Source organism: Cynocephalus volans, chromosome 12, assembly GCF_027409185.1.
Source record: "Cynocephalus volans isolate mCynVol1 chromosome 12, mCynVol1.pri, whole genome shotgun sequence".
NCBI lineage: Eukaryota > Metazoa > Chordata > Mammalia > Dermoptera > Cynocephalidae > Cynocephalus > Cynocephalus volans.
In genome coordinates this window covers 7,345,715-7,361,214 of record NC_084471.1, presented here as the reverse complement: position 1 = coordinate 7,361,214, position 15,500 = coordinate 7,345,715, and the positions used below count along the sequence as shown (strand labels likewise).

At 53.7% G+C, this 15,500-nt stretch overlaps 1 protein-coding gene across 1 annotated transcript in view; it reads right to left on the bottom strand.

The window, feature by feature from the left end:
• Window positions 1–2,413: 2,413 nt before the first annotated feature.
• The window catches only part of EFCAB6 (EF-hand calcium binding domain 6), a 256,909-nt gene continuing 243,822 nt past the window's right edge, over window positions 2,414–15,500 (bottom strand). Inside the window, exons 26-30 of the mRNA XM_063076100.1 lie at window positions 12,647–12,877; window positions 9,930–10,098; window positions 7,680–7,864; window positions 4,467–4,616; window positions 2,414–2,536 (exon numbers count right to left, since the gene is read on the bottom strand). Coding sequence (XP_062932170.1) covers window positions 2,414–2,536; window positions 4,467–4,616; window positions 7,680–7,864; window positions 9,930–10,098; window positions 12,647–12,877 — 858 coding nt within the window. The remainder of the gene's footprint in view (window positions 2,537–4,466; window positions 4,617–7,679; window positions 7,865–9,929; window positions 10,099–12,646; window positions 12,878–15,500) is intronic.

Genomic DNA, 15,500 nt, shown 5'->3' with positions numbered 1-15,500 from the left:
TTCTTCATCTGTCAAATGAGAATACTAATGGAAGCCTGAATGAAGATGCACATGAAGTGCTGGGCAGAGTCCAGCACACACCTGTGCTCAGTGGACATTGGCACTGCCCTGTCCCTTGGCCTGAGTCCCCAGCTGGCATCCTCCAGCCCTCGCCTGGACCCCCGCAGGTCGGCCCTCACAGGCCTTCCTTATCCCAGAGCGAAGCCTCTCTCCCAGCAACATCTGCTGCCACCGGCCCAGGTCTCACAACAAAGGTGACACAGAGTTGTCCTCCCATTTCTACAGATGAGGTTGCTTAGAAACAAGGAGGGGAGGTGACCTGCACAAAGTCACATAGAGGAGCTGCCAGGGTGCATGAGTCTCTGCTATAAGGCACCATGTAGCTCCGTATACCCACCTACTCAGGGCCACCCTGTCCTTCTCCCTGGGCTCAGGCTGCTGGAGAGTCCTGTTTCCCTGCAGTGGGCATCCTCCCTGGGGATCCCCCGACTCCCAGCTTCTCCCCAGCCATGGCCTGGCCAGAATCCCCTCAGCCAGACCCCTATGCTTGCCTTGCCAGGCTATGCGGGAGGGGCTGAGGGGCAGGAAGTGAGGAGCCGCCTCCCCACCCCCTGGCACCCCCTGAAGCCTGCGCACCCCACAGGGAGGGACTTGGCTTCCTCCCCTCCTCAGTGTCTCCATCTCTACAATGGGGGTGGCAACTCCACCTTGCTAGTGGCACGGCCAGCAGGGCCTGGCACTCAGTGCACCCATAAGACAACTTCACTCCAGCTCTTGCTCCTGAGAGCTCACAGTCTCTGGGGTGACCATTTGACTCCTTCTGCGATTGGCAGCCTGGCTGTGTCCTGATGGATGCAGGGACAGCGAGAGGGATGGTTATGGCAGGGAAGCCATAGGAAGCGGAGGAGAACCTGCCCTCTTGGTGGCTGGGCGTGGTGCTGGTGTGTCGGCCTCCCGACATGTTCACGCTGGCGCCCTGATGCTCAAAGAGCTGGTTATTTAAGCACCATGTGGGCAAGTCCTTGGTCCCACACAATGTGGTTAAAAGCAAATCTCCACGATTGCAATGAGCCCAGACATCCCAGCTTAGGTTGATGACAGAGAAAAATGAGACGAAATTAGAAAAACAGCCCTGCCTCAGATCACTGTTTGGGAGAACAGGAGCCCCGGAAGGATTCAGCAGGAGCAGAGCTGGCCGCTTTGGAGCGTGGACCTGGTGGGGGCGGGCAGAGGGGGTCCCTTCGCTCAAAGCTGACATCGCAGCCTCCCACAATCCCACCCCTCTTAGTCTGGGGGTCCAGTGTGAAATGAGGAGGGAGCTGAGAGCACATGGACACCAAGTTGACCCAGCAAAGCATCTTCCTGGAAACAGGGCCTGTGCTGGAGAGCTGGCCCCAGAAACCTCTCTTCCACTGCTCACGTCTGTCCGCAGGGAGAGCTGTGCTCACACCAGGCTGTGGCCTAACATGGGCCTCTTGCACAGAGGCAGGGAAGGGGCTTTTGTCAGGGTGGCCTGAGGCCGAGACAGAGCGGGGTGCTGCCTACCCCTAACCATGTGCAAAGGCCTGGGCATGCCTGGGTGGTTGACGATGGAGGCTCCTCTCCCCCACCCCTCCCTGACAGCCTGTGGCCACAGAGCTTTCCTGCTCACTGCTCCCAGTGCCTTGGAGAGCCTCCCAGTGGGCAGCACACTCTGCCTGTGTTCTCAGCTGCTCCCTGGCAGGGGAAAGGAGAGCAGTGAGAACCTGTCCTTTCTGAGGGAGGTCCCACTCAGATGCGTCACCAGTGGGTGGTCACAGTCAGCTGCCTGCTCGGCTGGCCTCAGGCAAGTGGAGACCCGAACACTGCCGTGGGTGTGAGTAGTTCTGCAGGGAGATCAGGCTGGCCATACCCTGCGTGGGGACAAGGACTGTCAATGTCTAGGCCCCCAGGAGCAGAGACACAGCCATGCTGACCAGTGCAGCAGGGGTGCAGCCCTCCTCTGAGCCAGGGTGGCAGAGGTGGGGGGGAAGGAGGGCAGCCCTTGGATGGCAGCACATGGGGTCCACGGCCCTGGACTGGAGGTGGCACCTGCAGGCAATCATGAACAAAACCTCCAGAAATTCCAACTTTTTAAGTATTTTATCCTAGTAGTTCTTTTAAAGTCTCAGAATCATTCCTGCAAAGACTATTTTATTTGCTCAGACTGCTGAGCGAGGACGCAGCGGGCAGCCTTGGGTGAGGCCATCCAGGAGCCGGAGCCGCGGGCAGCGCCACCCCGCCCGCCTGCGGGAAAGAGGCAGCTGCGCTTGGGCTTGGGTTTGTTTCTGGAGACACTTGGAAAATTCATTAAGCCCCCCAGTTATAGGGTTTTATTCCTCTTGAGGACAGGCCCTGCGGCCCCATCTGTCTGCGCTGGGCCGCACAGCGATGTCTACTGCAGGAACGCCCGGAGGAAGTCGTTGTAGGAGATTTTTGAAGATAGTGTCTTATCATAATACTCCAGAATATGGAAGAACTCCTCCTCGGAGAGGTTGATGCTGTACTGTCTCAGCACCTGCAAGACGGAGGGAAGGGGCCTCTGGGCTTGTCTTGGCCCCATTTAAGGAGGCAGGCTGCCTGCAAAGGGCTGTGGGATGCGTCCCCCTCTCCCTGGCCCCTCACGCCCACTGGTCCCCGAGCCTGTAGACCCCACCTCCAACCTCGCCCTCCCAGACCTCTCTCTCCCCCTGTGCCCTCGTAACCTCTGCCTGAGCAGGAAGCAGCTCCCCAGGGCACCCCCAATGCACATCTGGGGGTGAGACGGGAGGCGCCGTGTGGCAGCTGCTTGCTCTTCCCACCCCCGGCTGGCCCTCCCGGGCCACCTTTGCCTCCCTGAGGGGCCGCTGAAGGCTGTCCCCCTGTTCTGACAGGTGGATGCACAGAGGGAGGGGGCTGGAGGGGAGACCTGGCCACAGGGGCTCAGCAGGGGTTGCGGCTGCCAGGGCAGCGGAGGGCAGGGTCAGCAGGTGCGGGTGCAGCGCTGCTGGGAAGTGACAGGGACACGCCGGCGGCAGAGCCTGCTAGCTGCCCGCCCGGCATCGACTGCCCCTTCCTCCTCAGTCACACAGCCCCGACCTCCTCCCAGACTGCTACGTGTCCAGCTAACGGGGACAGTTTTCAGCCTCTCTGCAGCGAGGTGGGCTCTGGCCAGTGGGACCTAAGTGGGAATGTGATGTGGGACTTCTGGGAAGCCTCCCCTAGAGGACAGGGGCCTGCCCCTTCTCGCCGCCTTCTCTCGGCTGCCTGGAATATGGAGATGATTCTAGGGCTCTGGCAGCCATCTCAGACCATGAGGCAACCCTGGGGAAGGAAGCCAGGGGTTGAGGACGGTAGAGCAAAAATAGTCCCCGAGGAGCATCCGGCCACCACACCAGTCCCGGACTCCACACCTCTGGGTTCCATTCACGTGGGAGAGAAATAAACGTGCCCCTTGTTGAAGCTGCCGTCACATTCTCTGTCTGTTCTGTGCAGCTGAAACAAATCCCAACACAGCTCCCCTAGTCATAAACAGATAGACACTAGGCTCTAAGTCCCCATCTGCGTTTTGTGTTATAATTTGTTTCTAAGAGGAGACGAGAAAGTGGGACTAGAAGACCTGGAGGCGCCGGGGGCTGGATGAGGGCAGTTGGCCTGGCTGTCGGGCACAGTGGCATAAAAGCAGAAAAGGAAACTGAGCCCGGGTGTCTGAGATGGGGACCCCGAATTACACACATCCGCTCTCTGACTCTAGCTCTGTTGAGGGCAAGGTCTCCATTTCTATTGCCCTCTCCCCGCTGCCGCACCCCAGAAGCCTGGGCAGGTGCCTGGAGAGGAGAGCAGCAGACCCTCGCCCGCTTCCTTCCATTCTCTGCAGGAAGAATGGACGAGAAGCCCTGGCGGAGGCTTGTGCATGACCCTGCAGTGAAGACAGACGGTGTGAACTGGAAAGCTGCTGCGGGGGGGGCACCAGGCACAGACGACTCAACCGGGACAGGCCCGGGCCCAGCTGGGTCTGACGCCCAGTGGTGCAGCCCCACTGTGCTCTGCAGGGGCTGGGGCTCCTGTGTCACAGTCGCTCTTCCAAGTCTGCAGTGAGGCTGGGCCAGACTCGCAGGAGCCAAAGCAGCAGCAGCAGCAGCAGCAGCAGCAGCAGCAGCAGCAGCAGCAGCAGCAGCCCTGGGGCCTTGAGGGGAGCTGGGCTCAGGCTCATGCTGAGAAACAGGCCATGGGGGTGTGCAGTGTCCCTGAGGGGCCCTAGAAACCTTTGGGGAGGAGAGCCTGGAGTCTGCAGGTGAGGGGCAAGTGGACTCAGGTCTTGATAACTTGGGGGTCCCAGGTCCAGGCCAGCCAGGCCAGCTCTGGGCCTTCGGCAGGGGAGCGGAGGGGCCCCGTGGAGGTTTTCTGGCCACTGGTGTTGGGCAACTGCTCCCTGCTCGAGGGCGACAGACACGCAGAGGTGGGCCCACCTTCCTGAAATCAGCCACGCTCAGAAGCCCCGTCCCCGCCTGGTCGTAGGTCTTGAACGTGCGCCGCATCGGCCTCCAGCAGTGCATGATTTTGGGCTGAATACGCAGCAAAGCAGAATAAAAGGAAGACGTCTCAGCACCAGCTTCTTTCTAAAGAAACAGCAAGAGGGTGAGAGAGGAACTTCTGGAAGGGAGGGTGGGCGCTGAGCTTCCCCCCAGCTGGCCGGTTCCCGTCCCCACCCCACGCTCTGGAGCCTGCAGGCAGCACTCGGGACAACGAGGCCATGGCTGTCCCTCTGCTCATGACACTGTCTCTGTATAGCTCTCTTCCCCTCCTCCCCTCCTGTGGCCTGGGAAGATGGCCGGTCTCCTATATCCCCATTTCATGGACTAGGAAACAGGCCCAGGGAGGTGAGGTCATCCGGGCTCTGACTCCAGCACACACAGGCCACACCACTTCCCAGGGGACACAAGGACAGGGCCTGGCACATCCCGGACCAATTTCAAAACAGTTTGAGGAAAAAAGGAGATGTCAGTTTGGGTCTTCTAATAGGTTATTATAATGAAGAAGTGTTAAAAAAATCACGAGGTTGTAATTCTATCTAGTAATTAGACAGTACACTACACTGTGATTATTTCATTTAGGTGCTATTAGATTGAAAACAAGATATTTTAACATGATTTAGCCCCATGACATGTCTGAATATCACAGAGGTGAACTGTAGGAGATAATGTGTAACACATTTTTGGGAGAGTTTAATTTTAACGTGGCACTACAGAAAACAAATTAGCACAGAGTTAGACTGCGTTCAATTTTTACATCACTTAGCACCTGTGACAGAAACTCCCCCGACACCTCATCAGCTGCCAGTGTGCCCTGTCGGCTGGACCTCACACCATAGGTTAAGGGTGCTGCTGCACCAGCTCTTCCCACACCCGGTCCCCCAGAGCGGGGTACCACCAGCCAGCCAGAGCCCTCTGCCCTGCCTTGGCATTGCAGGAAATGGCAGTGCCCACGCTCGCTCCCTTGAAGGATGCCTTTCTGCCTCTGGAGGCCACAGAGAAAGCTCCCGAGTAACTAGGAAATGCTGTCTCTCTTTTAGCTTCTGTGCAGGGAGGCATTTGATTGAGCCCCACACTCAGGCAGTGCAGGCCTTGGCAGCTGCCAGAGGGGATGAGGACTGGGACCAGGACCAGGGCAGGGGCTCAGCCCGGTGTATAGGCAGCCTCCCAATCCACGCCCGTCAGTGTTGGGACCCTTGTGTGGTGGGGGGGCTAGAAGATGGGAGAACTACTGAACCGGGGTGGCACCTGGGGTAGGGGGCTGGGTCTCTGACACTTCATGTAAACACAGCCTCAGTCTGACGCCCAAGCAGCACCTGAGCCAGCCTCTCTGCCTCTCTGAGGACAGACAGTGCATCTGGAAGCAGGGCAGCCTCTGCACCAGGGAGGGTTTAGGAGGGGCCACAGGTGTGCTCTTCTCACCAGAGGCCCACGGGCCACCTTTCATAGGCACTTAGAGCCCAGCAGAACCCCCCTCATTTACAGAAGGGGAAACTGAGGCCCAGAGGGGTGGAGGAAGGCTAGAACTGGTAGGTGAGTGGCCGTGCGGTCTCTGCAGTTCTCCAGCTGTGTTCCTGGGCCCCATGAAGATGTAACGAGCACAGCCTCTGCTCTGCTCACAGAACTGAGCGAGCGGAACTGCCTTAATTTTTTCTTCCATAAACCTGGCCTAAGTCTTTGATACTAGCTCCTGCTTCTCTAAACTAAAACTACACTAAGATGATACCTGATTTTGCACAAAATCACTGATTTAGCTGTTTGGAAACTTTCTGCATGGCCCCTACTTACTGTTTGCTGGATTAACCCACTGTCCCCGTTCCCTCCATCGCTGACTGCTGCCCAGACTAGGGGTGGGGCGAGAACGTGGCAGGGAGAGGTGGGGGCCGGGGGGGGCCGGGGCACGGCAGGGACCGGTGGGGGTGGGGCGGGGTGGGACATGGCAGGGAGAGGTGGGGAGGTGGGTGCTGTCCTGGGTCTGCCCACACTTCTGGTCCCTCCAGCTGAGTCATACGGTGGTTTAAATCAGCTGTGTTTGTTCCCCAAATCTACACACCAGTCGGACTTGTTATGTAATCAATGTAACGTAATTCAATGTTACAGACGATGGAATAGGAGCACAGATAAGCATTCTTTTGGCTTTTTGTTTTGGAAAGACTTGTGCAAGGGGAGTCAGTAGAAACGCTGGGATTGCACTGGGTGCTGGTTTCAATGATAAAATTATAAACTATTGAGAATAAAAGGTAAAAATCCACAAGAGCTGTGCCCTGCAGGTGCTATGTAAGTGTCTTTAGGTTCTCATTTGTCTTTGAAGAAACAGAAATAGAAAATTGTAGACAATGTATCACGGGTATAGTTTATGCAAGAAAAAGACTCCCACCTCCCACCCCACACTCAGAGGAAGGGTCTGGCCCTGTCTCAAACGCTGGTGAATGAGTACACGCTTACTTTAACGTGGCTAGGACCCCCACCCCACCCCCACTTTGCCTGTTCAGCTCACTGACCAATTCCTGCCCCCAGGGCACTGTCTGAGCCACTGGCTCTGCATCTGACTGTCCTACACATGTTCCCCGGTGCTCTGGGAAGAGCCACAATAATCAGGTGACAGCCACCTGAACAAGACTGAGAACCGAGGGTCCCAGCTACTGGTTCCCAGCCTGGGGTCTCCAGACCTTTATAGGGTTCCAGAAGGAGAGAAAGAAAATCTTTGAATTATTTCCAAGAAAGCAAATTTCTGAGAAGTTTTCAATGTCTCCGAAGCCTAGCAGAGGCCTTATCTTACCCCCAGCCTTTGCTGCCCAGGCAAGCCCCCGACACGCAGACCTGACAGCTGCCTGGCACCGTCCAGGCCTTTAAGGAGTGGCGGAAATGGGGTGTCGAACCATTGCTCGGCAAGTATCCCATGTGTATAGGGAACATCCGGGCAGGGCCTTTGGGGAGGTGACAGTGAGGCTACGGACATCGGACAGACGAGTCCTGGCAGGCGGGAGAGCTGGGTGGGGCTCTGGCCAGCCGGCCGCTTCTAGAGTCTCTAAGTCCACTGAGTCCACCATTTTGGTGAAGTGAGGTGATCCGCGTGTGCCATGACCAGAGAAAAATGAAGAGCCCCGTTTTCACCCAGACCCAGGTATTTTCCAAGGACGATTCATTTACCATTTTATGTGCGTTCTGGATTTTCATCCTCTGCATGAGTGAGGTTTCCTTTGCTTTTAACAGAAGAACACAGCTCTGGATGAAGTCACAGTAAGCAAATTTGCCGTTGTTCTTTAAGTCGTACTTTACAACGAGCTGCTGAGACTCCTCTTTGCTTATGTCCAGGCCAAACTTCTCCACAAGAGCTAAAGACAGAAATGGTAGCTCAGTTGGTGGCAGTTTATTTGTTAGTTCACTCATTGCTCGACGCTGGGGGATTTGCCTTCTCTCTTTAGGCCTGCTGTGGTCCTGGCCTCATGGGACTCACAGATGGTGGATGGACAGGTATGAGAACAGATGGGCACACAATGAAGTAGGTGCCATAAGGACGGGACCCTGCATCCTGCTGGCCCCCACTGGAATGGGGTACACCTGCCATCCTGGTCACCAGAGCAGAGGGAGGACAGGGTATTCCAACGGACAGCAGCTATGGGAGCCAAGGCTCGAGCCAGGGCAGAGCCAGGTGTACGAGGGAGCCGGGAAGGTTCTGTGTGCTCTCGGCAAGCCTGGCAGGGCCCGCATGCGGGAGGGAATTCAGACGGAGCCCCCTGAGCTGCTTTTCAGCTGGGCTCAGAGACACGCTCTCAAGAGTCTGTCGGGCTATGTGAATTGACAGGTTTTGAGTTTTCATTCAAATGACCATCTGAAATACTATACGAAGCTTACTGTGGAATACATGGACCACCCTTAAGAGACAGCTGCCAGGCAATTTCAGGGCTTGAGTCTGGCTTTCTGATTAGGGCTGTGTCCGTGCCACATTGGGGAGTCTTCCTGGCTGCCATCAGGTTGGCACATCCGAGTGTCAAAATACCAACTCTCGCCCCACACTCTGCCCTAGGACTTATCCTAGTTCTAAAGCCAACACCTCTTTTGGAGTGACAACTCATCACTGAAAGAGACTTATATAGGATAAGATTTTAGTTTAAGTTTAATAAACCGAGACTTGGATTCGACATCATGAAAGAACAAAGTGTTGCAGGAGTGAAACGCTATGTGAGCTGTCGGTGCCGATGAGAAAAACCAGTGGAGGCAGACCGTGCATAAGTGCTGCATCCCAAGTGAAGGCAAAAGACGCCACTCACACGGACAGAGGCCACTCTGTCCTGCTCAGATGGAAGCGGGACACAGACATGGTACCGGCCAGGACACAGGAGGCCGTCCCATAAATGCCTTTGGCATTCTGACTTGCAGAAGGCAATCAGCCATTAAGTAGAAAATACAGAATGACTTGAAAATAAATCAATTTTTTTTTTTTTTTTGCAGTACTGAATTTTGGATGCACTGCTAAAGTCTGACGAGTCTATTAGAATAATGGATCGGTGGCTTAAATGAGTTCATAGTTATAAAGAAAAAATAGCAATAATAATAATAATGACAATAACATAAACTGAAGTTCATAATGCTCAAAATCAAAAGAATTAACTAAAAAACAAGTGGAACTCAAATGTGCATTAAAACCAACATTGGTGATTTGGTTTCAGCAAAACTTATCACATTAAATCAGTGTAATAACATTTGATTATTACTGGTTTTATATATTTTTTACTTAATTTATACATATATTTGTTTAAAGAAGCTGTTGAAGAGTTTATGCCTTGCTTCATTTGTGCATGTTTTAAGCCATCGTTATGATAAAAATAATTTGCATTAATTTTGGAGGTTCTTAAGGAAAACATTTTCCTTTAAAAGGGGTCCTTATATTAGTCAAGAAGAGGGGGAGCTAAGAAGGCTTTTAAGCAGAGGAGTGACAAGGTCAGATCTATTTTCCTAAAATGTAAAGTGTCGCATAAACAATATGCAACAATTAAAGTATAAATCCAACTAGTTTAGTTTTTAGAGTGGAAAATGAAGCGATATTGAAGACGAGACGTCGCCGTGAGTGGAGCCCCAGGAGTGTCCCCATCTGTCCCCTCTACTCCTCCACCCTGCCCACCCCCTGAGCTCTCAGAGTCTGGGAACATGTACATTCCGCCCAGCAATCCCACCCACGTCTGTGACTTCCAGCCCTGGGCGTCGGTGGAGTGCGGACTCTCCCACGCAAGTGTGCGCAGGTGCAGCTCGGCAGCAGGAGGTGAGTAGAAGTCGCCAGCTGGTCTCCTGTACCGTCACTGCCTCACCTCCACCACGGGGTGTGGATCTGTGCCCAGTGAGAACGGCCTCTTGCCATCAGGGGGTGACAACATATTATCAAAGGACAAAACCAAAACGAACCCAGGAACTCGGCCGTGGTGATGTCCCCCTGCTTGTTCACGTCCCTCTCCTTGCAGTCTCTCAGGAGCTCTCGCCAGCAGCCCTGAATCTTCTTCCTGAGCTTGCTCTCTATGGGCTCGCAGTTCTGCAAGGGCAGGCAGCTCGGGATCGCCACGGTGCTCGCTGGAGTCTAGCAGGGAAGAGAAGAAAAGCGTCTTTTAACTTGAGATTTAAAATGCAAATAATAAAAAATGCAAATAATAAAAAAACCTACAGATAGGGCTCAGGTTTTGAGGCTCACAATTTTACAGGCAGTATTAGCTTAGAAATAAAAAATAAAACATAGATGGAAATAAATATATAGCCAAGGTTCAAATACATAGAGATGCTATTGAAATATATCACTGGTGTGTGCGTGTGTGTGCGTGTGTGAAGTGATGATGGCATAGACTTCACTCGAGGAAGAATCTTATCAAAGAAAGGGATTTACTTGTCATTTGCACGAGGCATCCAATCCTGTCAACACAAAATATCTGTTATTTTGGAATTATGGGGACCAAGTTTGAGGCTGTACTTTGTTTTACTGTATTTTCCATTTAAAAGTGAGGGTATGAGTTTAACTAGCCCGGACTTTTCTCCTGAGCTTACCCAACTCAATTGGATTCCTGGCCTTTCTCCCAAATCCTGAGCCTTCCCCATCTCAGTTGGTAACTACTCCCTTCTTCCAGCTGCGCAGGCCCAAAACGTAGACGTCTTCCTTCACTCTCCTGCTGCCTCTCGGTCCCATGTCTAATCCATCAGGACACCCTGTTGCCTCTACCTTGAAGATGCAACCAGATCCAACCACTGCTCATCAGCTTCCCCAACCTCGCTCCAAGCCACCGCCTCTGCCAAAACTCCTCACTGTCTCCGTGCTTCTGTCCCCTCACCCCCCATGCAGCATCAGTCTCTAAAGAGTCCCTCAGATCTTGTCACTCCTCTGCTTAAAAACGTACAGAGGCTCGATGTCCCTCGGAGTGGACACCAAAGTCCTTATAATAGCCCTCCAGGCCTGTACGAGTTTCCTACTAATGCTGTAACAGCTTACCACAAATTTAGTGGCTTAAGACAACCCCAAATTATTATCTTACAGTTTGGAGGTTGGAAGTCTGATATGGGTCTCACTGAGCTAAACCCAAGGGGTCAGGAGGCTCTAGGGGAGAATCCCTCTTCTTGCCTTTTCCACCTTCTAGAGGCGCCCATGCTCCTTGGCTCGTGGCCCCTTCCTCTGTCTTCAGAGCCAGCAGCATCAGGTGGAGTTCTTCTCACACTGCAGCTCTCTAACCCTGACCCTTCTGCCTGCAGAGTCCCCATTCAAGGACACTTGTGATTACTCTGCCCCCCATAATCTGATACTCCAGGAAATCTTATCCCAAAGTCTGCTGATTAACAACCTTAGTTCCATGTGCAACCTTAATTCTCCTTTGCCATGTAAGGTGACACATTCACACATTCCAGGGATGAGGATGTGGACGTCTTTGGGGTGCTCCTGACCCCCCTTCATTCTGCCCTGCTTACAACCCTTTAACTTACTAAATACTTATGTTGACTATTTCTTGCCTATCAGCCCCTATGAGAACATAAACCCCACAAGAGTAGGGACTGTTGTTCGTTCTCAGCTGTGGAAAACACCCAGCACATAGTAGGTGTGCAATAACACGAGCTGCATGACTGCACGTGTTTGAACCCCTGCCTCCGAGTGCTCACCATGTGCACAGCGATGGCTGCGCTGTGTACCTGGTGTGGCATGCTCTCACCTCTCTTCCCTGGAGATGCTGTCGCCCTGCTCAGATAAGGACCTGGGCAGCTTCCTCCAGCCCAGGCCTAGGGAAGCCACCCAGGGCTCTGAGCTGTGCAGTTAGACAGGCTGGGCTTGACACTGGGTCTCCCTTTGTCTGAGGGCCTGGAGCACCCGAGGACACCTCTTAGAGCCTCGCTGTCTTTAGCTGTGAGATGGTGCTACAGATTGGACGACCCCAACCTCATTGAAACTTACACCCCCACTGTGAGTGTTGAGGGTGGGAAATCCTATTATGGTAATTGAAAGGTGGAGCCTTGAAGAGGTGATTGGATTGTAGGACCGTGCAGTAGTGAATGGATTAAAAATGGTGGCCAGGGGCGTGGTTCTGAGGGCTTTAAAAGAAGAGCACATGAGAATCTCTCTCTCTCTGCTCTGCCATTTCTGCCACATGAGACCCCTGCATGGCTGGAAAGCCACCACCAAAGAAGACTCTCACCAGATGTGTTCCCTGGACTGTGGACTTCTTGGCCTCTGAAACTGTAAGCGATACACTTTGTTTTGTTGTAAATCACCTGTTCTAGGTATTTCTGTTGTAAGCAACAGAAACGGTCTAATACAGACAGGTATAGCCACACTTACCTCAAGGGGCCGTGGCAGGTGCTCAGCACCCAGTGGTGTTTGCCAGGGGCATTTGCTTTCCTGCCCGACATCATCTCCTGCCCCATCTCACACCCCTTTGCCCGCCTCCTGTCCTTATTCTTTCCTTCCTCTGCCCTTCCTCACAGCCACCTGCCCCCAGGGGGGCAGATGCTCAGGACCCACCCACAGGCTCCTTTCCTGTGGCCAGTTTCTCAATCACCCACACCAGGGGGACACTGGGCCGCCCAAAGCCCCCTGGCCCAGGGATTTGTGGATCTGATGTGAGGCAGCGTGTGGCACTGGCAGGTGGAGAACTCACAGAGGGGTGACTCCGCGACTTCAGCCCTGCTCTCGGGTTGTAAGCGGGTGAGGAGGTGGCAGATCTGTTTCCTTCCGAGACGTGGGGGACACTGCTCCCTCTCTGGGCCCCGGCCGAGTTGCCAGTGGCCGGCGGTGTCGCTGCTCGCTCGGAACTGAACCTGGTCAGGAAGTCCTGGTATTTCAGCTTCCCCTTGGCATTGACTGGCATCTCCTTCCAGAGTCTGTCAAACTGAAAAAGCAGCAGAAGTCATTTCCCAAGAGTCAGTGCAAAACCAGACAGGATCTGAGCCGGCGCTGCGGAGCCGCGGGACGAGAGGTAGTGGGAGGCTGTGCTGACGGTATTGGAGGGGATCCGAGGCCCATGTCTATAAAAAAACTTAAAAAGAGAAAAATCCATTTGGCCTCCGCTCTGTGGAAGCCTCCGGAAGACTGGAAAAGCAAAGACAAGAGGATTATTCATGGCTTCTGCAGGACATTTTTTAATTGAATTGGGCCCTTAGTGAGCAGTTAAGGCCATTAAATCTTGTGATTAGTCACAGTGACTGAGCTGCAGTGTATAAGAACATTTTAGGAGAAAATGCAAATCAAACCCCTGGCCCACCTTCGTCCCAGGGAAGCCCAGTCAGATGCTTTTCCCCTCCTTCCAGCTACACCTGAGTTCTGCAAACAGCTCACCAGGCGACACAGCCTCGCCCCGTAGTATCTGCAGCCACAATTTATTTCACCCTAAGGGCAACAAATGTCTTCTCACGAGATGAAAAGGGAGGCATTTGGAAAACCAGAGAGAGGTTTATGGCTTTGTATTGTTGCTGTCTGATGCCACAGGCAGTATCAAAACCACACACAACACAGATAGAACAAAATGAATCAACGCATCCTAAATGAGCCACTCTTGATCACTTGAAGGCTTTTAGTGAGCCGAGAATAGTGGTGACTTACTTCCAACCTGATTTTTCATACAGCCCCGGAAGCCGATGAGCTCCAGGCCCAGCACAAGCGACTGGAGGAGCCGCCACCGCAGAGCCAGGGACGGCTGAGCCCCGCTCGCTCGCCCGCTGCCCTGCGCTTTCCCCTGGAAGCCTGCGCTCGGCCGGAAACCGAGTTCTGCTTCTCAGTCTCACCAGGGTTTTCCAAAAACAGATTAAAAGTGGCCATCTCAGCCTCTATTTGAATTCCCCAAAATTAAGTAGTGATGAGTAAGAAAAAGCAGGAGAATGTTCTAGGCCCTGAAAAGGCAAGAAGGTTTAGTTTGGGACAATATTCTTTCTTTCTCTCTTTTTTTAACTTTTAATTTTGACATAATGAGAGATTTGCAGGGAGTTACGAGGATAGTCCAGAGAGGTCCCTGGTGTCCTTCATCCAGTTTCCCCTAGAGGCCACATCTTACGTAATAACACCCAAACCATGAAGGTGATATTTTACTACATGTGTGGATTCATGTTCATTCCATTTGGAACCATGAGGAAAAACTAGTGGGTGGAGTAGAAGTGAGGGGACCTCGAGGAAGTGACCACGTGGTCTCAGGCCTCACCATCACCAGGTGCGATGACCACACAAACAGGAGCCAGCTCCACCACCTCCATCTCCTCCAGGGAAATTCCCCAAAACCACTGGCCAGACGACCCCACCCGACACCCTCCCACATGGTACCAAAACCACTGCTGCAGGTGACGTCTCCCTGCCTGGCCTGGAAGCTCCCTGAAGGGTCCTCTGAGACTCGTCTTTAAATGTTAAACCTCTTGCAGAGGGGCCGGCACACAGTAGGTGCTCAACAAGCGTTTGCTCAGAGGTGGAGGTCCCCGGAAGACTCATGTGACAAGACCGAGGAAGCCGGGTGGAAGGGCCCGCTGAAAATGAGAGCAGTGTAGGCACTGGGTGGCGTCCGACCACGACAGTCATGAGGGTTTGGTGAAGGAGACGGCGGCCTGCGAGGGAGGGCACGGCAGTGCGGTGACCCCGCTGCAGGGAAGGACAATGAAAGGGCCCCTCTCCTGGCAGGTGTGGCAGGGACCCACCAACTTCCTAATTAAATCTGCGATGCAAATGAGGTCAAGGCGGACCATGGAAATCCTATTTTAACCACAGGGGCCTCAAAATGGAAGGGCAGAGTACATAGCATTAGGGGAAAGGGACCCAGGGCCACACCTGGCTCTCCAATCCTGCCCTGCAGCCTGGAAAAGGGCACACATAGGTTGGCTTCTGAAGAATTGCGGGCTGCTGGGCTTGCCGTGAAACCCGGGCACAATTCTGGTGGCTTGTGAATTAGTAGAAGAGCAAGTGTTTCCACATCAAGGTGGCAGAGTCTGCCCGTGCTAGAGTGTCCCTGTCTCCTTAAGAATACGCCACCTCGGCTTCTGCCTGTGCTAACGATGTGGAAAGCCGTGAGGGGATGAGAGGACGCCACTCGCGTTCAACAAGAAAAAGCCAAATAACTCATAAAATCATAAATTTTCCTGAGGCTGTGAGAGCTGAGGTTGCAGGAAGCCAAGGGGACTGAACTTCACAGGGCCCCAGTGGGGCTGGGCAGGAAGAAACTGGCCAACACTGGGACAAACTCCAGTGGCCGGCGTGGGCTGGTACATCTGCCTAGACCGACTGGGAGACCCAGACACAGGGTTCACACCGCTCTTTAGCTCTTCTCCACAGGCCTCTAGGTGCTCCCGACTGCCCACAGGAGGTGAGTATGTGTGTATCTGTGTGTGTGTGAGTGTGTGTGGGAGGCAGGCACAAAACCCTGCCCACCTCTCTGGACCCTCCCATCATAGGATTCAAAGCTTTCAGCCACCAGGGAAGGCCCAGGAAACCCGCTCAACCCTCTGCCTCTAGGAGAGGAATAGGAGCGGATCCTTCCT